Here is a 20294-nt window from a genome sequence, read left to right on the forward strand (position 1 = left end):
TGGGAGGTCTGGGGGCCGCGGAAGCGGCGCAGGGCGGAGCGCTGGGTCAAGGCTGCAGGCGGCCTAGCGGGTGGCCCGGGGCGGGCGCGGCCCCTTTAAGACGCCGCGCCGGCCCCGCCCCGCGCCGCACCCCCCGCCGGGAGCTGCGCCACGTGACCCGGGTCTTGTGACTGGCCGGGGGGAGGCGCGGAGGGGAAGCCCGCGGCGCCCGCCTCCGAGAGGGGCCCAGCCCCGCAGCCGCCGCTGCTGCTGCCGCCGCCGCCCGCGAGGAGCGGGTCCCGCCGGCGGGTCCGGGCGTCCGCGCGAGTCCGCGCGAGTCCGAGCCGGCGCGGGAGCCGGAGTCCGAGCGGGAGTCCGGGCGGGAGCCGGGCCGGGCGCGGTGGGCGCCGCCCGCCATGGACCACAAGCCCCTGCTGCAGGAGCGGCCGCCCGCCTACAACCTGGAGGCCGGCCAGGGCGACTTCGCGTGCGGCCCGCACGGCTACGGCGCCATCCCCGCCGCGCCCCCGCCGCCGCCCTACCCCTACCTCGTCACAGGTGCGCCCGGCGGGTGGGGGCGGGGGGGGCCGGGAGCAAACTTTGGTCTCCGTGCTGTGGCGACCTTTAACCCCAAACCAACTTTTCTCCGGACGCGGCGGCGGCGGGGGGCGCGGCCCGGCAGTGCTCGGCGTGGGGGGGGGGGTGTCCCCGTGCGGGTGCTGCCGAGGAGCCTCCCCGGGGCCGGGAACGCGAGCCGGTGGGGACGGGGGCGGCGGGTGAGGCTCCCGCAGCGGGATCCCGCCGTGCGGCCCTCTGCCTACCCGGGGGCGGCGGGGGGGGGGGGGATTCGCGAGCACTAGGCCGGCCCTTCTCGGGACGCGCCACGGCGGTCTTGCCAATTAACTTCGTTAACCAGGTGCCGTCTGCAAGTTAGCACCCGGTCAAGCCCGTCGCGGGCTCTCGGCGAAGGCGGCTGTCGTCTTGATTTTGGAAAGGATAAGTGGGGGGAGGTCGGGGGGAAAGGTAGGAGTAGTTCTCACGCTTCCCAGATTTCCTCCCTGCCCCCTTCTCACGTGCCTTCCTGCCCACAGGGATACCCACCCACCACCCCAGGGTCTACAACATCCACAGTCGAAATGTCACCAGGTACCCTGCCAATTCCATCGTTGTCGTTGGAGGCTGCCCGGTCTGCAGGTATGTCACCGGCCGGGGGCTGCCCCCCTCCCCCTCCCATCCCGAGAACACAAACACCCAGAATCTCAGAGAGGCAGACTCGTTCGGAAGTGGGCTAGTCTTGTCTTGGGACAAGCTACTGACCTGCGGTGTGGGGGAGAGAGGGTTCTTTTGTCCTTAGATCTAAACACGTCGCACGGGTCATAGGGGAGGGGTTCACTTTCCTGAGGAGAGTGCTTTTGGGGCCACCGAGCCCCAAATGAGTGGGATGTAGAAATGTTAATGTCTCATGTCCCTGGTTCTAGGACGTGTAAGTTTGCTTTGCAGTTGATTCTGGAAGGTGGTGAAAGGTTTCATTTTGCTGGGAAGGGGCAGCTAGGAAAGCCCCAGTGGCCAGTGTGTTCAAGGAGCCGGGGGGTCCAGGAGGCCAGGGGAGCACCCTTCTTGAGGGCTGCTTCATCCCCTGCAGGGCGGTCAGCTGGAGGAGGACAGAAACACCGGGCTTCTTTGGGGGCAGGATCGATTTTTCCGTATTCTCAAACCAGAGCCTCTGGAGTTTGGCAGGTGTCTGTAGGAGTCAGACTCGGGTAAGACTTGGTCCTTGCCCTTGGTTGATGCGAGAGTCCAGGTCAGCCCCTTGAGTGGGAGGAGGAAGTTGGAAGTCTCCGAGATGGAATTGAGAAACACTGGTTTACACTTAGGCTTCGTGTCACAGGTGTATCTGGAAGGCCCAAGGTGGAGTCAAGGGGAAGTTAAAGGTTTCAGAGTCACAGGGGTAACGAGTGGGGGGTGAGTGCCGTCCAGGAGGGGGGGCATCGCAGAGATGAGGGGAGGAGGGGGACTCCCAGAGCCAACTGAGTACTTAGTAAAGAGGGCTGTGGGCAGGGGGCCCTGGGGCCGTGGGCTGGCCACGTGCCTCGTATGTAAACTCAGAACAGGCATCTCTCTTTGTTTTCTGGGTTTTTCAAGTTTATTTATTTACTTGGAGAGAAAGGTTGAACATGTGAGCCAGGGAGGCGGGGAGAGAGATTCCCGAGCAGGCTCTGCACCATCAGCTCGGAGTCAGCGCTGGGCTGACCTGGGTCTCAGACTCATGAAGCACGAGATGACGACCCGAGCCAAAACCAGGAATCCAACACTTAACTGGCCGAGCCACCCAGGCGCCCCTCGGAACAGGCCCCTCTTTGATACGCCTTTGGAGGAGACGGAGGGGGCGGGTGGAGGGCAAATGACCCGCACCCTCCTGACCGCCCTTCTCTTCTTGGGCACCTGGGGGCGTCACAGCTGTTGGGGTTTAAGGGCCCAAGGGTGGGAAGAAGGCCTGTGGCCTGGGCGCTGGCAGCGTGCCGCTGGGTTGAGCAGGGATGGGGACTTGGTCCCCGGTGTCTCGGGGGGTTGCTTGTAGAGGTGGGTGAGGGGAAAACCGCTGTATTTGGCTTTGAGGCGGTCCCGGGTGCTCAGAGCCCTGGCTGCTTGCACAGTGCTGTCCCCACTTGGGCCAGCTGGAGGATTCCAAAGGCCTATTTTTGGGTGGGAGAATTGAGTGATCTCCCAAGTTTAGGGAGTGGTGTCAGGCCAGCAGACTAGAGGGGGGTCGGGGGAAGGGGTCTGTCTGGAGCAGAGCGGTCTGGGATTTCCTGGCCTCCACGCTACGTCCGAGTGTTCTGTCCCAGTGCACAGCCTGCTGGAGGAACTGGGTTCAGATCCTGGCCCTGTTTTCCCTTCTGGGAAACGGGAGCGTCTTGGGATGCTCTCTGAAGCCCCCTTTCTGGCCTTCGTGCCTGTGCACAGACCAGCAGCAAGGCCCACGTGGCTGCTGCCAGATGGGGAGGACTTTCCCTGGGGTGGGAGCTCTGTCATTTTGGGGGCCAGCGGCTTCTGCTGCCTCGGGTCCCAGAGCCCCAGTCCTGCAGAATCCCGATCGAGGTCAGGCTGCCTGAAGGCTGAGGTGCGGGACTCCTGTGTCGGAGACAGGCTTCTTTCTTTCTGTGTGGGGATCCCCGTCCTTCCTCCTCTGGGCGGAAGGCAGTGAGGAGTGGGTGCTCTGAGAGCAAGTCCGGGAACTGTGTTGGGACCACACATGGACTCCCTCTTGGCACATTCCTCTGTGGCCCAAGAAGGATGGATGCCAGAGCTAAGGGCCCCTCCAGCACTTACTTGGGTTCTTCGTGCAAGAGCATCCCTGCCCCCTGCCTGCCCCCTGCCGGCAGCGCCCTCCTGTCTGGGGAGCGGTCCTTTCTGTGCCTCTGCAGCACGGGGGAGTGTGGGGGGGGGTGGGGGAAGGGAGGTGGGCAGCGGGAAGGAGGGAGAGTCTCGGCGCTTCCTAGGGAGGCTCTCCTGTGGTTTGGGGAGTGGGTGCGTGGCCTTGAGGCCGCTCCTCTCTGGGCAGGATGGAGAGGTGGCCCCTGGGCACGGTGTCTAGAGTTGGGAGACAGGACACTGTCTTGTGACTGTACTTTCTCCCTTTCCGTGCAGCCCGCCAGGCTCTGTCCCCTTCCCTCCCTGGTAGCTTGGCAGCGATTTGCCCAAGTCACACGTCTGTGATTTCTTCTGAGGGAGGCTTGGCGCGAGAGGCCTGTGTCCCTTGTCACTTGGCCATCATCTTAAGCAGCCTGACTCTGTCTTCCCTTTTTAGTCGGCTGCAAGAGAGCTTTTCGGGTGAGCCCAGAGGATGAGAGTGCTCCTTCTTGCCCTGCCCGCCGGGACCGGGTGCCGTCTTGCTCAGCCGGGCCCCCGGGCTCTCCAAAGCTGGGCCTCCCCTGGGGGGGTGTGGGCTGTGCCTGGATCCTGATCCCAGGGAGGTGGCACCGAGAGTCCGGGATACCAGGCCCGGCTGGGTGCACCAGGGGCTGTGCTGGGGTCGCCGGGGAGAAGGCGCTCTGAGCAGCACGGGTCAAGGCCGGAGCGCGCGTAAAGCAGCAGACGCAGGGCCTGGCCTGCTCTGGGTTCCCCACTGACACGGGCTGGGCGTCCTCGGGTATTTAGTTTCGGGGATAACCAGAGAGGGGGTAGGAGATCTGGGAATGAGAGGGGCCTTGGAAGCCAAGAGAGGCTCCACGAACAGATCAGGGTCAGATGTCGCCTGAAGCCAGCGGTAAGGTGCACGTGGCCTGGGGTGGTCAGCGTGGAGGGGACTGGTGACCTTGGTAGAGCCGGTGGGGGCACAGGCAGGCAGTGAGGGTATGACACGGGACGTGGGGGGACGTGGTGGAGTGTGTGGAGGGGTCCTGAGAGGAAGGGATCTGTGGGCACCGTCTCATCGGTCCTCGGTCCCGGAGGAGGGGGAGTAGCTCCCAGGTGAGCCGGGACTCGGCGGGCCGTGCAGCCTGTGGGAGCACTCGAGGGAGCGTGGGGCCGCCTCCCGTCTGCGGGCCGAGGACCGAGCCGGGGTGGCCCGCGGCACCTCCAGAGGCCGTGGTCGTGGAAGACCCCTTCGCCCCGCCCCGTGATCTGCTCGGGGAGGCGTGAGGCCGTTCAGAGCTGCCAGCAGCCTGTTTGCAGGGGAGGCCCTGGGACCGCAGAAGGCCGGACAGATGCGCCAGGCGGGAGGGTATGACCCGGGTGGCCGCGTGCCGGGGCATCTGCTCCCCACCCCGAGAAGTCCACCGCTCCCTTTCCCCACAGAGGCTAGTCCTTCAGGTGAGGGCTGGTCTGGGCACTGCCCCCGGGCTGCGTTCTGCCTCGACGAGTGAGTAGTTGGGGAAGAACCGGGGGCGGCTGAACGGGGGGGCGGCTGGAGCTCGTGGTACCAGGTCCCCCGGTGGTGGGGAGGGGACTGGGAAGCCCTGGGCGGGGCTGCTGTGAGGAAAGCGGGCACCCAGCCTCGGGACCTCCTGGGACGCGTGGGCTCGGGCCTCCCATGCTGCCGTCCCTTGTGAAGCAGGACCCCCGTGCAGGCAGGGCCTCTGTCGTCCTGCCCATCCAGCGCGTCACCCAGGCCCGCTCTGGATAGATGGCGGGCGGCCCCTCTCTCCATAGGATGAGTCAGACATCCAATAAGCATTTTCAGCACTTGTCAAGTTCCTTATTTCCCCAGCTTCCCTGACCACCCCCCCCGCCCCCCCCCCCCCCCCCCCCCGTCCGCCCCTGCCGGCCACCCAACCACACACACCCACACCCACATACAACCACACAATCTGTTGCTCAAGAATGGGGGCGGGGCCTTCCATCCTCAGCGAGAGCAACCTGCTCAGTTTGGATTCTGAGCCACTTTGAAAGAGTTGAAACTTTGTCCTGAACTGATTGGGGCCTTTCCGGGGGGGTTTGGGGAGAAGAGTGTGGGAAGCTGGGAGAGGCCGGCAGGAGATGGCCAGGACATGGCATCCCATCCCTCCTGTGGTGGCCACATGGGGACCGTAACTGAGGACAGGTCTGCTCTGTAACCTGGAGTGTTGCTGCATCAAGAATGGCCCAGAGATCAGATTATGTTTCTCAGTTCAGAAGATTCTGGATTTTTAAAAAAAATTTTTTTAATTTATCTTAGAGACAGAGTGTGAGCAGGGGAGGGACAGAGAGAGAGAGAGGGAGACACAGAATCCGAAGTAGGCTCCTGGCTCTGAGCTGTCAGCACAGAGCCCAATGTGGGGCTCGAACTCACCAACCAGGAGATCATGACCTGAGCCGAAGTTGGAATCTTAACCAACTGAGCCACCCAGGCGCCCAGAAGAGTCTGGATTTTTAAAAACTAAATTATGTCAGCATTGTTTTTGAGGTCTGGGGCATTACTCTTGGTCAAAACATTAATATTTTTGTAGCAAGACGTGAATATTCATGTTAAGTGAATGCATTATGACCATCAATGGCCACATGAGTTCAGGTCACCTGTGGCTGCCAGGTGAGTTTCCTGTAAGCCTATGAAAAAAGTTTTCTCAGAACTTTCTGTTGTTTGGAATTGTGGGTAAGACTCTTTCCAGTGGGAAGTGTGGTGCCCGAGAGCTGGAGGCTCCTGCTGGCCGTCCCTTTGTCCCTCAGGCTTCAAAGCCAGGTTGGGTTCTGGTCATTGTCTTGTGGGAGGTGGTCTGGTCGCAGACTTGCTGGCAGGGATGGCCCCTAAGGTGAATGGTGCGAGCTGGGCTGTGCTCTGGTGACAGTGAGTGACAGGTCTGGACGGAAAGCACCGCAGGCTGGTGTTACTCGTGTCTGGGAAATGGAGGTGGGCCGGCTCAGCCCGTGTTACCCGCACTTTGCCCTTTAGGTTCCCAGAGCAGCTGCCGGGGGCTGAGCAGGGGGGCCGGTCCCCCGGGCTCCAGGGCAGCGAGGGCCTAGCCTTCCCGGGTTCGCTTGGTGGTGGGCGGGCCCTGGAGCATCCGGGAAAAGCAGCCCCCAGGATGGGCGGTTCACGTCGGCGGGCCTGCCAGGCAGCGTGGGTAGCTCCCGGCCCCCGCACCGCCGGGGAGACTGCACCCAGCTGGGGCGGAGCAGGGTGGTGGGGGGGGGCTCCTGTAGCCAGGGGTGCGGGCTGCCCACACGCACCCACTCGAGGGCACTGAGGACGACAGGACAGGCCTTGGCCCCAGCCTCCCGCCGGACACCTGGAGCCTCTGAGCAGACACCACGGATTCTAGGCTGTGCCTCTTGACAGGTTGGATCCTGACACGAGATGACATGGGGTGTCCAGCTTGGGTGGGTGCTCAGCCCGGTAGTCCCGGTCCTCGGGCCTCACTGGCCCCTGGAGGGGATGCTGGCCCAGCTGTGAGGCCCGGCTCGCCCCTGCCCCCCCGCTGTTTCCTTGGACATTCTGACCGAACGTGTGAACTGGTGTGGTTCCCGGGACTTCAGCTGTAGGTGGAACGTTGCTAGAGGCCAGGAGGAAGGACAGTGGCACCTGGGTGGTGCCATAACTCCCAACTGGTACAGGGCCGCGCGGCTGCTTCCAGCTGCTCTGTTAGTGGCTTGATTAGCATCAGTAGTTGCAGGAGTTGTGGGCAGGGATTGTGGACAGAGCAGGTGTGTTCCCTGCCCGGGGCAGCCTGTCCAGTCTGTGTGTGGGGACACAGCTGGTGGCCACAGCCTCACCCCTGACTTTGGCAGCATGGCCTTAGGTGCTTTTTCTGGTGGGGCAGGTCTAAGGTGGGCCCCGCGCAGCTGTGTCCGGACTCCCACGGGCAGGGGCAGCCATGGGAGGGCCCGAGAGCAGTGTAGCGACCCGACCGCCTTTGCAGTCCTTAGAAAGGCGACTCCTGAGCGGCTCAGTCAGTTAAACAAGTCTGACTCTTGATTTCGGCTCAGGTCATGACCTCCAGGTTCGTGGGTTCGAGCTCCGTGCCAGGTTCTTGTGCTGACAGTGCAGAGACTGCTTGGGATCCTCTCTCCCCCCTCTCTGCTGGTGCGTGCTCTCAAGGAAAGGTAACTCTGCTGAGAGAAATTCAGGCCTACTGATTAACTTTCCCCCAGATCTGGCCTTGCCTGTGTCCAGTCTAACCGTTTGGCACACACATCGGTTTGGGAAATGCCGGCTGAAACAACAGTTCAACAAATGGCTTTACTACAGGACTTCTCAGAGCCATTCCTAAACTGTGCGCTGTGATACCACGATGGGGAGAGAGTTTCCCCAAATTGACCAGAGAACCATCCCCCCCCTCCCCCCCTTTTCTGCAGTTTATCAGGGGAATTAGTGTGTTAGGACCAGCACCTGGGGAAGCGCTTCTGACCCTACTGTCTGTCCACTGTGGAAGTTTCAGGCAACCCTCTCCTGAGTGGGTAGGAAGAGAAGTGGGCACTGAGTTTGATTTTTTTTCTTTAAGCAGTGGAAAACCAGGCCTCTTAGTCTGGTTTCTCACAGTTCCCCCACCTGCTCCGTAGGGCTGGGCACAGTGTGGCCCTCAGGAGGAGCAGCATTAGCAGCTTTGGCATTTTGAGTGGAGGAAGCCTTCTGTTGGGTGCTTCTATTAAGCCGAACCTTCCTCTGCACACACAAGGTGGCAAAAGGAGAAGCAGCTGTTTCCAGAACATTCTGGAAGGGCACAAGAGATCCTTAGCAGTGTTTGAAGACAGGCTGAGGCACGGAGGGGAGACCTGGCTTTAGGGAGACCAAGGCAGCTGGGGTGAACCCGGGGCAGGGGGCACCGGAGTGGGGGCCTCCCCAGGAAGGAGTGGGTCAGGTCTTCCTGCTCACTACCCAGCTCCTGTCCCCCCGTGGAGCCCCTCCTTTATTCCTTCTCAGTACTCAGCCCTGGGCACTTTGGCACATTTGTTCCCGTGAAATCTGGTGAAGGGCCCTGTTCACTAAAAGCCCTCGGTTCGCATCGCGGTAGACAGGGCTAGAGGCGTCCCCGGCCGCCTGGGAGAGTTTGTTTCCACCGGCTCTTCCTCGGTCTCCGGAATGTGATGGGTTTCTCATTAGGGCTGAGCTGGCTATTGCGGCTCTCATTTTAATTTCAGCTGTGTCCAGAACTTTCCAGAAGTAGCCTAAGGAGCAGAGGCAGAGCTGAGCACACGGCTCTTGCTTCCCACCTTTGGGAGCAAGCCTTTGAAAAGGACCCTGGAATGTGAGTGGTGACTTCAGATGACTGAACCTGTGCTCGCGTGGCTCATGATTGGGGTGATAGCCCGGAGGCGCCTTGTGGTAATTGTGTGTTGTGCGCATTGAAGGTAAACTTGACTTTTTGAAGAAACAGGTTAAATTTTCAAGATACATGCTGCCTTTTTTTCTTTTCTTTTTTTTTTAAGTGATTTTATTTTTGAGAGAGCACAAGCAGGGGAGGGGCAGAGAGAGAGGGAGACACAGAATCTGAAGCAGGCTCCAGGCTCTGAGCTATCAGCACAGAGCCCGACGCGGAGCTCGAACCACGAGATCATGACCTGAGCCAAAGTCAGACACCTAACCGACTGAGCACACAGGCACCCTGTTAAGTGCTGTCTTCTTCCAGACGTTGTGAATATGGCTGATTTTAATTGTTCACTAAAATCTATTGTACCCATCCCCAAGTCTGAATTCTAAACTTCATAAGTTTTTGGAATTTCCCTCTAAGGAATAGAAGAATAAAACTTTTCAACACTGGGGAGAAAAACTCTAAAATGATACGGTTTTCTTGGGTCTTGTTTTCAGAGATACAAGAATTTTTGTAGAAACTAGCATTTGCTTCTTGTTCTTCCTTTTGTGACGGAGGAGAAAACACGGCAGGTTATGTGGCAACTGAACGTTCTTGTCTTTGTAAGTGGTAATTCCTGTAGGTAACGTAGCGGCTGAGAGCGGCAGCTAGCCTTCCCCTGGGTAAATGGGCATGTGTAAGAGGCCGGGGGTTTGTTGCTGGAGGGGTGAAGGCTGCTTCTGTGGACCTGGTCACCGTGAGACACCCGGGGCCCTGGGTCCTCGCGGCCTCAGTCCCTTCTTGTGCCGGGGTGTGGGGTGGGTACAGAACTGGGTCCAGCCTCGGGCTCTGCCGGGGACCCTAACGCGCGTGCCCCCCCATTCTCTCTGCAGAGTCGGGGTTCTGGAGGACTCCTTCACCTTCCTGGGCATCTTCTTGGCCATCATCTTGTTCCCGTTTGGGTTCATCTGCTGTTTTGCCTTGAGGAAGCGAAGATGCCCCAACTGTGGAGCAAACTTCACTTAAAGGGAACAACACACCTGGCTTTCCTACATCCAGCTGTCTTTTTCTAATGTAAATGTCGTGTACAGTAGCTTTATTTGATTAAGCTTCCAGGACTGTTTTGTAAAGTGAGGCGGGATAGACGGCGTGCGCGTGAGCTGCGGTTTCGTGGGGCGCAGGGGTCACGGCGTGGGGACGCAGCAGCACTGCTTCGGGGTGAATGACAACTCAATAAAGCACTGCTTCTATTTTTTGCAGTCTTCAATTTGAGAAAGGTGAGAAATACTGTTTTAAATAAATGAGATTCATACCATTGTTGACCTGGTTCTGCCTGGTGTGCACACTGCCACTTGTACAAATAAACTTGTGTGGACGTTGGAAATTGTGACCAGACTAGAATAACATACCCAGCGCCTGGCTTCAACACTGTCCATCGTGGCCGATCTTGATCTAGTCCTCTAGGCATTCGCAGCTCCAGAGAATGTGCTTTTCGAAGTTTTATTATTATAACGAAACATAATACCTTGACATTACTCCATGCCCGGGGCCTGAGGCAAGCCCGCCCGCCCTCCGTGAGGCAAGTGTGTGCCCGCTGCGGCCCATTCCCTGGAGGTGCAGAACGGGTCCCTGGGTCCCCGGGTCCCCGCAGACCGCACCTAATAATCTGTAATGAAGCCAAAGGATCCCAGAGAACGGAGCTCTGGAGACCAGGGCCCCCACCCCCTGTAACACACCGGGGCTGTGTCTTAAACCCTCCCCCCCCCCCCCCCCCCCCCGTTGAAAATACCGGGCTTCCGTGAACCCTCCTCTTAGAGGAGCGGTGGACCACTTAACTAAAGTGGACCGTGTTTTCTTTCCTGGCTGGAGCGTCTTTCCTCAAGACAGGTGTACTGCCCGCCAACCACTCAGCCCCTGGAGAGCCCTCACACGGGTCTGACTCCTCAGCTCCTGGGGACCTCGTCTGGTTTGCCAACCCGGCCAGGACAGGAGCAAGAACGAGAAGTGGCACGCACACAGACTGGTTTACCTGCGTTTGCCCAGGACTAGTTTCAAGTGTCTAGAAAAACGTTGATAGTTACGGCGAGACCAAAGGGGCTGTGATAAAAAAACAGGGCCCTCTTCGCCCACACACAGTGAATTGTCTGGGTGTGAGTCCTGATTCTGCACTCCTCCCAAACAGGGCCCGATCCCTGGCAGCCAGAGATCAACTCGGCCACTCGCTCCGAGGTCCCTTGGCACGGGACACCCCGGATTCTGAGGGCACAGGGCAGGTCTCGGGTGAAATGCAGAACTTCCCATCCCGGCCGCTGAGACTCGGGCATGTGGCTTTGTACGCGCTGTTTCGGGGCATGCGTAGGTGTGTCCGTACCCGACTCAGACATGGAGAAACTTGGACCCCAAGGGGTTTCAGAGTACACCAGCGATGGAGGCAGCTTCGGTCAGCCGGCTTAGTGAGAACGCCCCGGGTCTGCACATGCAGGGTCCTTACACGCGTGAGTGACGCCCATCACCTGCAGCACAGCCTGGTGTGTTTTCATTGGGGAATCCAGTCGGTGACTCCCAGCTACCAAAGTCCGTAGCTCTGGGGTTATGCAGGTACTAAACGTGGCCGTGACAGGGACAGGCAAAACACCTCCGTGCTCTGTAGCTATGTCTAAATCAAGGGGAACTTGGGGATTTCTCCATCTTAGGTAGCTCTACATTTGATTAAACAAAAATTAAGAATTTTTAAGTTAAAAAATTAAATTTTATAGACTATTCATAATTTATATTGCTTAAAATTATGATTTGCATGCTAAGATGCAACTTTACACAACCTTTCCTTTAGATAATGTTATAACGCTAGATAAGAGCACATGCTTTTTAAAATAAAACTGTGCTCATTTCATGCAGAGAGCTGGTCACAAAAGCAGACTATCCCTCATTCTATTAAAAAATAATCAGAATATTAAAAAAAAATGATACAGTAAGGATTGGAACCAAATTTATGGTCTTCTGACAGAATGGGAAGAAAATATTTTCACTGATTTGAGTGGGTCACTAGACTATTAAAGACAAATATATCAACCCAACTATGTTAAATTGAGAAAAATGCGTCGATTTGCTCAAGTGGAATACATTTAAAATCAGGCACCCTTTGGCGAAGCTTTGCAACAGTTAAGCGCACACCAAACAACAAATCATTTTGCAAGTGAGAACTTAACGTCGGAGGGACTGGAGCTCCCGGCCTGCTCTTCATCGAATGATCGGTGCAGAGCGATCGTTTGTCACCGTCGGCCGGAGTTTCACTGTCGCGAAGGGGTTTTCTCCGCTGCAGGGGGAGAGGAAAAACCACGTCTGCAGACACACTACAGGATGGGAATTGGGTTTTAGAGGAGCTGTGAACTACCGTCCTTGCTCTGTGAAGTTAGAAGGCTTCTGTATAAAACTCTGGACATTTTCTAGACACAGACGTTTCACGGTGGCAGTCCTCTCTGTGCACCCATGCCCACCCGTCACAGAACTCTCCAGGGCTGTAGATGCTGTAATGGGAGAGCCCACCTTTCTGTGGCCCTGTGTGGGAGGGGTTACGTGAGAGAGCCATAAGGACGCGGTCTGGATCAAGGTGCCAAATGCAACATGGCCGGGAGGCATCCCTTGGGGACCCCGGCAGAGGCCGGGCAGGCTTCCTGTGCTGTGAGAACAAGGCGGCCGCCTTCTCCTTGGACCCCATAGGCCTAAGGCGCCTCGGCCGGGACACCTCCCCCACCCCCTGCCCCGGGCTGTGCACCTACCAAGACCCCCAGGAACACAGTTCAACGTACCTGAGAAAAGGAGGCTTTGCTGTCCCATTTGCGTCGTTCTGTGAGGAAGATAAAGATGAAGTTTATGGAAGGGTCACGAAACCAGGACATTTTCAATAAGACCTTAAAGCTAAAGATATCTAAAGTGCAAGGAGCAATTTATGGCTGATGCGTGTAAGCCCACCTGAGGCCATCTCAACGTCTGTCTAAAGTCACCTAAGGGATAAGGGCAAGAACAGAAAACCGAAGACAGTGAGGGGCCCTCACAAGTGCTGGCATGTCTCAGGCCTTGGAAGACCATGGCCCTTAAGCTGCCCAGCCGTAGTGCCTACAACTGGTGTTTTGGGAGCCCAGTCCTGAATGAGGCCATGACAAACAGGAAGCAAAAATAAAACCTTGTTGGGTTTTGGTGCCCACAGATGTGCCAAGGGCTAGCCAGAGATCTGGTGGGAAGTTCCAGAAGATGAGACGACAGAGGGACAACACTGCCCTTGCCTTCAGGAACTACCAGAGCCTGGGGACTTGGGGGGTCTCCCAGTGTGGCCAGGGACCAGGGGTGTGTGTGCCTTCTGTCCTTCGTTTTATAAAGCTAGAAGGCTTTCAGAATTTGCTTTAAATCTGCTCTGGCTGTTGAAAAAAATCACTGGCCTGAGCTTGTGGGGCTAATTCTCAGATGGCTGCCCAGGAGAGGGCAGTGTAATGCTGTCTGAGCCACAGGCCACCAGACCAGACCAGACCAGACTCCTGGAAGCTCCCAGGATTCCCAGTGGCCTCAGGGCATACGGGCCTCTGAACACTGAAGGATAGATAGCTCTTCTCACTTCTGGTTGCCAGCCTAGGGTCAAAGGCCATAGTTGGAGGCCAAAGCCCAGGTCAGGGCTCTTTCTGCATGCTCCTCTTGGGTTGTGGACACAGATTCTCGAAGTACAAGAGAGGCTGTGGGCACTGGGGTACTTCAGACCTGTGCCTCCTGTCTCTGTGCCTCTGAAGACCTCTGAGCGTGCTTTGAACCTCGAGACCAGCAGGTAAGCAAGGTCATTCTGATGGGGAGCCCCAAGCACCTGAAGGCAACCCCAGTCAGCCTTGTGCCCCAATTCAGTGTCTACCTTTTCTTTTGTAATTTATTTGAGAGAGAGAGAGGAGAGTGAGTGGGGGGAGAGGGACAGAGGGGAAAGAGAATCCCAAGCAGACTCCAAACCCTGAGCCCCAACACAGGGCTCCATCCCACAGCCCTGGGACCGTGACCTGAGCCAAAATCAAGAGTCGGATGCTCAACTGACTGAGCCCCCCAGGCGCCCCTGTGTCTACTTTTCATCACAGATGCACACAGCGGCTGCCCTGCTCAGCATGTCCTAATAGGGTTTTAAATGGCTGCAAAATGATTTCTTCCTACTAGGCGTGCTGAGCTTCCCCAGCAGGCCTCAGAGCAAGTCATTTGTGGGGTAGCGCTCTCGTTCCGTGACGGTTACAGGCTAATTTATGACTTACTTAAAAAGCACCAGGATGCCTGCCCTGCAATGGCACGTGTGCTCAGTCCGCTGGCAATGGCATGTTGCCTAGAGCAGACAGCCCGTGTGCAGAGGCACCAGCTCACGCTGCAGAGAGGCCTCCAGTGTCCTCCCTCCTGGCCTGGAAAGCACACTTCCTGCAAAGCCAGGTGTGGCTTCTGCCCGTCTTGCACTTGGCCGCAGAGGCACACTCGGCCCTCTTGCTCCTTGATACTGTCTGGAAACCACCTTCCTGCGGCCTTTCCCGGGAGCACGCACTGTCCCTGCCATGTGCGTCCTCAAGTCTGAGGAAAGCTCCGTGCGCTCTGAACTGGAAACCAGAAACAAAACCCTCCCTGGAGTACCTGCCAGCCAGACTCAGCCTCAGAGGGAAAACTTTGGGGTCTGTTCCCAGGAGGGCCTCCTGAGTCCCGACTGACCCAACTGAACTTTAAAATTTATTTAAGTAATCTCTACACCCAACGTGGGGCTTGAATTCAACAACCGTGAGATAAAGCGTCACATGCTCTACCGATGAGCCAGCCGGGCGCCCCTGACCCAACTGAACTTTAAAACGAGTTTAGCCACATGTTCACGGGCTGTGCCATTTGAGTACTCGGTCCAGACATTTGAGAGAAACAAAAATGGCTGCAGAGATGCAGCACAGTCGACCCTAAAGTGACAAGTGACGACTCCACTGTGAGGAAGGAAGGTGAGAGTAACCTGGGACAGCCCAAAGCTATTTAGTGCCGGGCAAACCCAGGTCCTGGTGTGGTACGTACCCCGCACACACCCTGGTCAACCTACACGCGTGCACGTGGGCACCAAAACCCCACCGGGATACTCAGAGCAGCCCTGACGGGCCAGCCTCAACATCTATCAACAGGAGAAGGGACAACAGCCTTCTATCCAGTGGATCCACGCAGTGATGGAGCGCCACAGGACAGCCCGTTGTGTGGTTCGGTTCCTCTGAGGGCCAGACCAGATGCGCCATCACAGGGTCCGAAGTTGGGGCCGTCTGGACTGAGAAGGGGCAGTGCCGTGTGTGTGTGTGTGTGGGGGGGGGGCTTCTGGGGGGCTGATAATCTAGGTCTTGCTCTGGTGCTGGTTATATGTAGCTGCTTTGTGAAAAGTCCTGCACTTTCCTGTATATGGCATTCTTGAATGTCTGCTTTTAGAAAAACAGGACATTTTCAGAAAGGTTTCTCCTCTCTTTAACATACTTCCACTACGTCCACTCCTGTGTTCCCTTTCCTGCCAGTGAAGGGCACCCCCAGGCCGTGTGGCGCTGCCCTCATTCAGTCTGTTAGGAAGGCTCATGTTGTGCTCAGAAGCGTCTGCGGAACCGTCCCTCCAAGCTGACCACACGACCCCGTCCCTTGCGCTGGCCAGTGCCCCAAGCCCGTCCGTCCATCCTGCCTGCTGCCTCCAAAAGCTCCAACTGAACCTGTCCCTCCACAGCCTCCCTGAGGCTGAGTCATGGGGTTCGGGTCTCCTGGTCTCTGCGTTCCCCAATCTGTCTTTCCCTCTTCCAAACACAAGTCTCTGGAGGCCTTTCTTGGTCCTGCGTCCCTGGACCGGACTGGTCTTGATATGCCTCCTGCTGCCCCAGGGCCCCTCTGCACAGGCTGCAGGTCGTGAGCCACATTCTCCACACGCACGGTGCAGGGCACACAGCACATGCTAGAGCAGGTCTGTGGAGCTGAGCTCCCCAGGGTCCTGCAGCCCCCCGGCAGAAAAACTCCTACAATGTGGGCCTTGCTCTGAGTCAGCAGTACGTATCCCGCACTTTTCTACAGACTTCACAAAGGCCGGCACCTATGGCCTCAGACATGCCGGTTGCATGTTCTGTGTCCCCTTCCGGCAAGCAGCATGGTGCTGGCCTGGAGTGTACTCAACACAACAGGAGGTGATCAAGTGACAAAACCAGGCACCACGAGGGGCTAGGCATGTCATTATGAGCGCGGAAAAGGTTATCTGTGAGACAGTAAGGGCAGTGAAGGCCTTGGGCCTGGTCAGCAAGATAACCCATAACCAGCTTATTTTGACCCAGCAGGAACAGGCAGAGTAGGGCAGATCTTGTGATTCCCCCAGAAAACAACACCCAAGTCCACCTTGAGTGGGCACTTGCTGCCACGTGGTGTCCATCCATCTTCCCCTTCCCACTAGCCAGGCTTCTGCTTGGGTGTCCACCACATGCCCACGTACCTGAAGGCAACTACTTGGTCCCGGCTTATGGGCGGTCCAGGTCAGCATAAGACCACCCCACACAGTCGTCCTCCTGGCGGTAGGCAGACACTCAGACGAGACAAGGACTTCTGTGGCCCAGTGAGAATGCTGAGGGGGGTGACCTCTGCTCTCTGCCCACTGGTGATATGGAGCCCATGTCCCCAGAAGACAGGGTGACTGATGAGAGAGCCCTGAGGGAGGCCTTGCGATACCAACCCTCTCTGGGCTGCTGTTCCCATCAGATAGTTCCTTCCTGTCTGAAGCTGCTGGAAGTCAGCTCTTACCTGCAACACGGGCAGCCCTGATGCTGGTTTTAATTTTTGATGTCTGTTTATTTTTGAGAGAGATACAGCGCATGAGCAGAGGAGGGGTAGAGAGAGGGAGACACAGAATCTGAAGCAGGCTCCAGGCTCTGAGCTGGCAGCATAGAGTCAGACGCGGGGCTCAAACTCCTGAGCCATGAGATCATGACCTGAGCCGAAGTCGCACAGTCAAATGACTGAGCCACCCAGGCGTCCCATCCTGATGCTTGTTTTAGATGTTAACAGCTAATGCCAATCCTCAACGTGGGCTAGACTGATCTCACGAATCACAACCTCTGAACTAGTTCAACCCCTTTATTCCTAAAATGGGGACACTGAAGGCCAGACAGGGAAGAGTCAACTACCCTGGGGAACCAAGGTGTCCCCTGTGGAGAGGAGAAGCAAAAAAACAAAAAACAAAACAAACCAAAAAGGCCACACTCCGGGCCCTCCCTCAGACACACTTGTGGCTTGCACAGGGCAGTGAATGCTGAGTTTGAGAAGCAAATGTATGTGGAGGAGAACTTAGTTTTCAACAGCTCTTTCAAGCCTGGTTCTCTGATTATTTAACAGCCCTGTGCAACAACAGAACGTGGCCATCAGACCCTCCAGCTTCAGTCCCAAGGACCACTCCCCCAAGCCCTCCAGGGAGAAGTCGGTGTCTCAGAACATCACAGGGTAGCTACAGAACTGTGGGGCTGGTGGGCCCAGGAACATTGTATGGTAGGCAGCTCCCAGGATTGGGTGTTTAGTATACTTAATTAAGCCTAAGAATCCTGGTGTTTTAAGACTACATGTAACTGACAATAACAGTTGTACATAAAAATTAAGTATAAAAGTATTAAGATGCTTTGCCAGCTGCCATGGATCCCAGCATCTGGCTGAGACAGAACATACCTTTCCCCAACATCATCAGCTGGTTTAAAAATTTTAGTTTAGGAAAAATAAATTATCAGCCTGGCTGGGCATAAAAACTTTTGAGATACAAAATCCCAGGACCGCGTACCAGGCAGGCCTGAGTCATGCTACATGCTTCTCCGCCATCATGTTTCTAGATCAGGCTTTTAAATGGAACACTGTTCTATTTTTGTATGATCTATACCTGATTGTCCAAAATGGTAGCCACTGCCTGCATGACCCAGTCCTGGGACATTTCTGTCCAATCCTCTAACTGTTATGAGTCACTGATCAGCCCTGCCCATGCCCTGACACTGGAGGATTAGATCCTGTGCCTCCGGCTGCTCTGGCAAGAGGCTACCGAGCTGAGGCGGCCGGTTCCAATGCCAGGAGCTTCCAGGGCTCCTGAGATCACTTCTGGGGAGCAGAACCAGTTCTCGTGTGCCTCCCCGCAGCAGGCCCGCAGGTTTTAGTTATGTTCGCGGAACTCCTGATCTGGCTTGCCAGTGATGAAACGCAGTCGCTCGGCTAACAGAACGGGGTCAGCAGAGGAGCACGTGAGGGTGTCCGCCGTTGGAGGTGTGGGGTTTTTTCTTTGGCAGTTTGCATAGGATCTTGAAATAGGACTTCAAAACGTCAGTGACAGAAATGGAATATCAATCATTTAATCTCACTGTGCAACTGGGAAGCACTCTGTATGTATTTTGGGGTCATTACTCTCTGGTCTTACAGATAAGGAAAACTGAGTTTCCTGAAGAGGGTGATGGGGGAGAGCGCCCCTGAAGTCGTGGCCGGCAGTATCTTGTTCAGGGAGGCCCTCTGACTTTGTGGGCGTTGCTGATTTTTAAAAACCAGTTAGGGGGCGCCTGGGTGGCTCAGTCGGTTAAGCGTCCGACTTCAGCTCAGGTCACGATCTCGCGGTTCGTGAGTTCGAGCCCCGCATCGGGCTCTGGGCTGATGGCTCAGAGCCTGGAGCCTACTTCCGATTCTGTGTCTCCCTCTCTCTCTGCCCCTCCCCTGTTCATGCTCTGTCTCTCTCTGTCCCAAAAATAAATAAACGTTAAAAAAAAAAAAATTAAAAACCAGTTAGTATTTTCTTGTGACCTTTATGAACTGGTGTTCTCCATTACTCTCCAGACCACAAAACCGAAGCAGCTATCATCGTTACCTGCCAGTACCTCAGGAAGAGCGTAGAGGGGACAGTGGGACCTGTCATACAGAGTGTTCTGATGGGGGAGGGGCAGGACACACCGATGCACGGCCAGCTGAGGTGTCGGAACCATTTCTCAATCTGAAGGACTCCTAGTCCTTCGCTCTGTGTCTCCCTCTCCTCCATCTCCCAAGGCCCCACAGTCCACCCCACGGTCTGGGAGCTTAGAGAGCTGGGCTGGCAGCCTTCCTGTAGCACACCAGCCCAGGCAGCAGCATGGGGCTCGTCTGGCACTCATAAATGCCTGGTCTGAGAAAGTGTTCTGATCCTACTGTGTGCAGGTGCTGGGGAGGGAGGGTAAAATATCTGTGTGCGGGGTGCCTGGGTGGTTCAGCCAGTTGAGCATCTGAGTCTCGATTTCGGCTCAGGCCATGATCTCACAGTCTGTGAGTTCAAGCCCTCATAGGGCTCTGCACTAACAGGGCAGAATCTGGTTGGGATTCTCTCTCCACTCTTCTCTCTCTGCCCCCCCCCCCCCATGCTCTCTCTCAAAAAAAAAAAAATTAAATAAATCAATCAAAAAATTGAAAAAACAGATTTGCCTATATTTTTCTCAAGAAGATCTACTGAAGTGCTAACAGCAGTCATCTTGAAGGTGAAGTTATGGATAGTTTCTAACAGAACAAAAGTTCTTTGGTTATTTTTATAAGTAGCAAATTGTGTTACTTTAAAAAGAGGTATTTTGGGGGCACCTGAGTCAGTTAAGCATCCAACTCCTGATTTTGGCTCAGGTCAGGATCTCACAGTTATGGGATTGCATCCTCCATCGGGCTCCATGCTGAACATGAGCCTGCTTAAGATTCTCTCTCCCTGTCCCCTGTGTGTACTCTAAATAAATAAATAATCAGGAAGTATTTTAGGGGCACCTGGGTGGCGCAGTCGGTTAAGCGTCCGACTTCAGCCAGGTCACGATCTCGTGGTCCGTGAGTTCGAGCCCTGCGTCAGGCTCTGGGCTGATGGCTCAGAGCCTGGAGCCTGTTTCCGATTCTGTGTCTCCCTCTCTCTCTGCCCCTCCCCTGTTCATGCTCTGTCTCTCTCTGTCCCAAAAATAAATAAACGTTGAAAAGAAGTATTTTAAATAAGGTATAATGATTAGATATTTTAACTTGGACTTTGCTCTTTAACTTAGGTCCACAGCTGTGATGGCCCAGTAGCGTTACAGGAAATCTCATTTCAGCAAGTGTTTATCTAGCAAACAGCAGCATTTGGGGAATGAATAAATGAATGAATGAATGAATAAATAAATATGTGTATATATATATATATACACACACATATGTATATAGTTTTCTTTTATGTATAATATAGTTGAAATAGTTGTTTTCATTTATGTATAATAGATATTATACATATATGTTGTATACAATACATATATGTATGTGTATATACATGTATATATATGTACAGTATATATGTGCATTATATATACATACATATTAATATATATAATACATAAATGAAAACTATTTCAATAGGGATAAATGTTACTAATTCGAGAGCATCCTTATTTCTGTCTCAAGAGTGGGGTAATTTATCAATTTATTTGTAGTAGAATCCGAGACAAAATTTTCACCATAAAGCCATATCTATGTTAAATATAGTAGAGCATGAAATATATATACACAGATGAAAACATTTTTATCATAAGTGAGAAGAAGGGTCTCTCAAATTGTACTTTGTCCTTTTCTTTTCTTTTTTTTTTT

At 55.4% G+C, this 20294-nt stretch overlaps 2 protein-coding genes and 1 long non-coding RNA gene across 6 annotated transcripts in view; 2 read left to right on the forward strand and 1 right to left on the reverse strand.

Moving 5' to 3' along the window:
- Positions 1-271: 271 nt before the first annotated feature.
- Positions 272-9998, forward strand: BRI3 (brain protein I3). Of its 2 annotated transcripts, XR_006591085.1 has the most exons (5): positions 272-537; positions 1071-1173; positions 1622-1739; positions 9200-9304; positions 9575-9785. XR_006591085.1 is itself a non-coding variant. In XM_023246539.2 (3 exons), exons 1-3 carry the CDS (start codon positions 396-398, stop codon positions 9705-9707), a joined length of 378 nt encoding a protein of 125 aa, XP_023102307.1. In that variant the 5' UTR covers positions 289-395; the 3' UTR covers positions 9708-9998. The 2 variants fall into 2 exon arrangements, 1 of the variants encoding a protein (XP_023102307.1); XM_023246539.2 differs by lacking the exons at positions 1622-1739; positions 9200-9304 and having other exon boundaries at positions 289-537; positions 9575-9998.
- On the forward strand, positions 5718-8840 carry LOC109495111. The gene is made up of 2 exons (XR_002150317.3): positions 5718-7497; positions 8533-8840. It is a non-coding gene; the product is annotated as an uncharacterized LOC109495111 (long non-coding RNA).
- Positions 9999-11650: 1652 nt separating the features above from the next.
- Positions 11651-20294, reverse strand: part of BAIAP2L1 (BAR/IMD domain containing adaptor protein 2 like 1) — a 93049-nt gene continuing 84405 nt past the window's right edge. For 2 of the 3 annotated variants that reach the window (XM_045047717.1, XM_045047716.1), the window contains exons 14-15: positions 12488-12525; positions 11651-11994 (exon numbers count right to left, since the gene is read on the reverse strand). In XM_045047717.1, coding sequence (XP_044903652.1) covers positions 11761-11994; positions 12488-12525 — 272 coding nt within the window. In that variant the 3' untranslated portion in view covers positions 11651-11760. The remainder of the gene's footprint in view (positions 11995-12487; positions 12526-20294) is intronic. The other variant, XM_023246537.2, reaches the window with a different exon arrangement.

This window comes from Felis catus, chromosome E3, assembly GCF_018350175.1.
Source record: "Felis catus isolate Fca126 chromosome E3, F.catus_Fca126_mat1.0, whole genome shotgun sequence".
Classification (NCBI taxonomy): domain Eukaryota; kingdom Metazoa; phylum Chordata; class Mammalia; order Carnivora; family Felidae; genus Felis; species Felis catus.